Genomic DNA, 3,755 nt, shown 5'->3' on the forward strand with positions numbered 1-3,755 from the left:
TAGCATTAAAGAAAGGCATAATAGTTGACATATGTGCAGGCAATATAGATATTCTTAATGGACTAGTCAATGGTGCCAATGGTATATTTCAGCATGCAAACACATTAGAGCCATGCCCAATACTATGGATTGATTTTCACAATAGCAACATAGGTTTAAAATGCCGGTATGAGAATTAGCATCTGTATGACCAAACAATATCACCAACATGGACACCATTGCACCAAATCACAAAGGAATTTCAAATAGGGAATAATTCTTTGAACACAGTCACAAGAAAACGATTTCTAATAAAGCCAGCCAATGCAAGAACAATACACCGATCTCAAGGGCTAACAATGGCAAGTGTAGCATTCGATCCACAAAAGATTCAAACTCATGGACTTATCTACACAGCTCTTTCTCGAATCGCATGCACAGACAATCTATTCTTACTCGATAGAGTGCAAAAAGGACACATCAAGGTTGATAGCACCGTGCTCAGAGAAATAACACGTTTGCAAACCACAGTAAAATGAGAATGCAAGTAGAGAACAATGCCATCATACAGACAATCCCATATAATCATCGAGTCTTTGAACACTGTCTCATTTAATACACATTAAGAAGACATATTGGCAGACAATAATCTCATGGATGCCGATATCTTGTGTCTCCACCAAGAGACAAGGAATAAAACATCAAGAGAAGCTATACTTCCCGGTTATGTCCCGGTTATGAACGAACTTTCTTGTTTTGATGGCTATGGCCTATCACTTCTATACAAACAAACATAGTGTCTGATATCAAGCAGAAAAATAGCAAAACAAGGAATAGAATTGATACATGCCACCTTCAAGAACGAATGATTTGACACAATGCATATAATTGGAATATACAAATCCCCTAGAACCAACATTAACACCTTTACAACACTTCTACAAGACCTTCTAGTAGAATTACAAGACAACAACCCAATCATCATCATCGGTGACTTCAACATCAACTGGAAAGACACATCACAATCTTCGTGCATTCTTGGCAAGACTCTTCACCCAATGTCATGCATTCAAGTGATCAATTAACCAATAACAATCCACCGATCAACATTAAACCACAACTGGAAAAACACCAACATAGAAACAACTATCTCAGGAACAAACTATTGCTATTGGTCTGACCACTCGTCAACTTACATTCTCATTCCAAAGGACTAAATTCACAATCCTTAATAATCAAACTCCTCTTCAAAAACACCAAAGAGAACAAAAATAGAGAAATCAAAATAGACCAACAAACTACTTTTCAGAGTCCTTCAAGGTTTTTTTATTTTTCACAATGCTTTTTTGCTTTTGTGAGCGACGTATGTTATGCATATGGACTTTGCGCATGCACGAATGGACCTGGATATCAGAAGCTCCAACCAATTTTTTTTTTGCCTTTTCTCATATGGTTTTCATTCTCGATATGCATATGAGTATGCATTATGGGCTTGAGTGTACCTTTGTGCTTGCCTTTATCCTATTATACTTATAAATATTACCTTCGGTAAAGAAACACACCTAGGTGGCGCCTCGTGAAACTTTTCACCTTGTTTTTTTAACTTTTACTTTTTTTTGAACGTCCAATTACACTCATACCCCTGCCTGGGTAACACGCTCGCTCCTCAGTGCTGCACTGAGCGCGTTTCACGATGAGGAGCGTTTCTGCGCCTAAACATGATGATCCGCAGCCTCCACCATATTCAGAGTGGCCCCGTCAGTGGCATGCAGGGGTTCAATGCGACCATCATCATGAACGGAGGGGCCACGAAACAGTCATCAATGGAACCACCTGGTACCAGCAGCCCCCGTCTCAACGCCATGGCGAGGGAGGGTCTCAAAGCTATGGCGGTAGAAATTTCTCTGTCACCGATCCAGCTATGTCAGCAAGGTATGGTAACCCTGTTAATTCACTTGATTTAGATGGTGGGCCTAGGAGAGAACCTACACATCACCGGAAACCTCATGCTGTGGTCATGCCACATTCCCCTTATGGTCATGGACCGGTTAGGGGTCATTCACCCATGCCTTATTATGATGTTTCTTTTGGAGTCATGCCAATTTACTCTTATGATGATGGATCACATGACACCTTGTCTTATAATGAAGGACAACATGGTGTCATGCCAAATTACCCTTATGTTGGACCAGGCAGAGCACATGGAGGTTACCCTTATGATGGGCCAGGTGGGTCACAGGGGAGGGCATATGACATCATGCCAAGCCCAGCTAGGGCACATGGTGCCATGCCAAGCCCAGCTAGGTTACGTGATGCCATGCCAAGACCAGCTAGGGCACTTACCAGCCATGAAACTTATGTACAGGCCAATAGCTTCCATGCCTCATTCGGTGCGCCCCCACATGGTATTCAAATGCCCGGTAAAACAACCACACAAGTTGTGGCATGGTGTGGCAAAACCATGCCTGTCACAGTAACCAGCCAGGCAGCTGCAGTGATAGAATGGATTCAGCGACAGACTGGAGATCTTTTTGGCATTGATCTTGAGTGGAAGCCAAATCGTCTGAAAGGTGAGGACAACAAGGTGGCCCTTCTGCAGCTATGTGGACCTAATGAATGCTTGATAATTCAATTGCTATACACAGACGTGATACCAGACACCCTGGTAGAGTTTCTTCTCAATCCTAAGAAATGGCTTGGAGGCGTAGGGATTCGGAAGGATGCCAACAAACTTGAGAGAGATCATGGGCTGGCATGTCAAGGGCAAGTAGAGCTTGGTACCCTTGCCTCTGAAAAATTGCAGAGGAAAGATTTGCAGGGGGGAGGATTGAAGAAGCTGGTCGACCAGGTGCTCGGGATGGCACTTGTGAAGATTAAGAAAATTACTTTGAGTAATTGGGAGAAGAAGTACTTGGATGAGAAGCAGATTGAGTATGCATGTATTGATGCTTGGGCAGGCTTTGCAATCCTGCAAAAACTGATGGCTCAGGAGACTGGAAATTCGAGTGCAGCAGCTTGACAATGTAACAAATTCGGGGATTCTTGATTTTCAGTGTGAACTTACATCTTATGTGTGTGATATTTTGTTAACGCAACAACTGTACATGAACCCGGTATTTTAGAAGGTGTATTAGCTTTGCTTGATGGTTGGGAATGTTATATATGGGCTCTAGTGATAAGATTGAGCATGTACATATAATTTGTATTACCTATTATTGATCTTTTACAATGCACACATACTGTTAGTCTAAGGTGGCCATGATAGTTGTTTAGTTCATGTTGTACATCTATATTGCAACTGGGCATACGTCTTTGTCTTTAAGCAGCACCAATTTTGTATTACTGATAAGGTTCTTTTCAGGCATCTCCCCTGCCCACATTGGACAGGCAGGGTTGGACGGGTGGGATCCCCTGCTCATGAAGATTGGTTTGATAACCAGAGCCCCTACCGGTTTAATTTTGGGAGCCTAACTTATATCTTTGGCTGAGGTTGCTTAATAATGATATATCCCAATATGCCAATGCTTGCAATCCTTAGAGACTACCTTCCAACTTAATATCTAGTGTTGCGAATCCCACAGCCTCAGAACCAGCTAGTTAAATTGCTGACCTAGAATTAGGGTTTGATTCTAGGGAGGGAGCTTGACTGGCTACTACATCCACAAGGAAGGTATCTATGACTGAGGCCAGTTGATGCTGGTATATTGCAAACTGTAGGGCCGTGGACCCAAAACCTGTGCCTGCAGTCTCAGCATGACGGGCCTCTTGCTCCAACA

General features: G+C 42.6%; 1 protein-coding gene across 1 annotated transcript; it reads left to right on the plus strand.

Annotated features, from left to right (window-relative positions):
* Positions 1–1,591: 1,591 nt before the first annotated feature.
* LOC147624938 (uncharacterized) lies at positions 1,592–3,212 on the plus strand. Its single transcript, XM_086818178.1, has one exon. It carries the CDS (start codon positions 1,673–1,675, stop codon positions 2,996–2,998), a length of 1,326 nt encoding a protein of 441 aa, XP_086674304.1. The 5' UTR covers positions 1,592–1,672; the 3' UTR covers positions 2,999–3,212.
* The last annotated feature ends 543 nt before the right edge of the window (positions 3,213–3,755 follow it).

This window comes from Cibotium barometz, chromosome 24 (genome assembly GCF_041138505.1).
Source record: "Cibotium barometz isolate CiBa-2024 chromosome 24, ASM4113850v1, whole genome shotgun sequence".
In the NCBI taxonomy this organism is placed as follows: domain Eukaryota; kingdom Viridiplantae; phylum Streptophyta; class Polypodiopsida; order Cyatheales; family Cibotiaceae; genus Cibotium; species Cibotium barometz.

Bases quoted from the DNA above. Each gene is read 5' to 3' on its own strand.
- LOC147624938 (XM_086818178.1), top strand. From the start codon at position 1,673: ATGAGGAGCGTTTCTGCGCCTAAACATGATGATCCGCAGCCTCCACCA.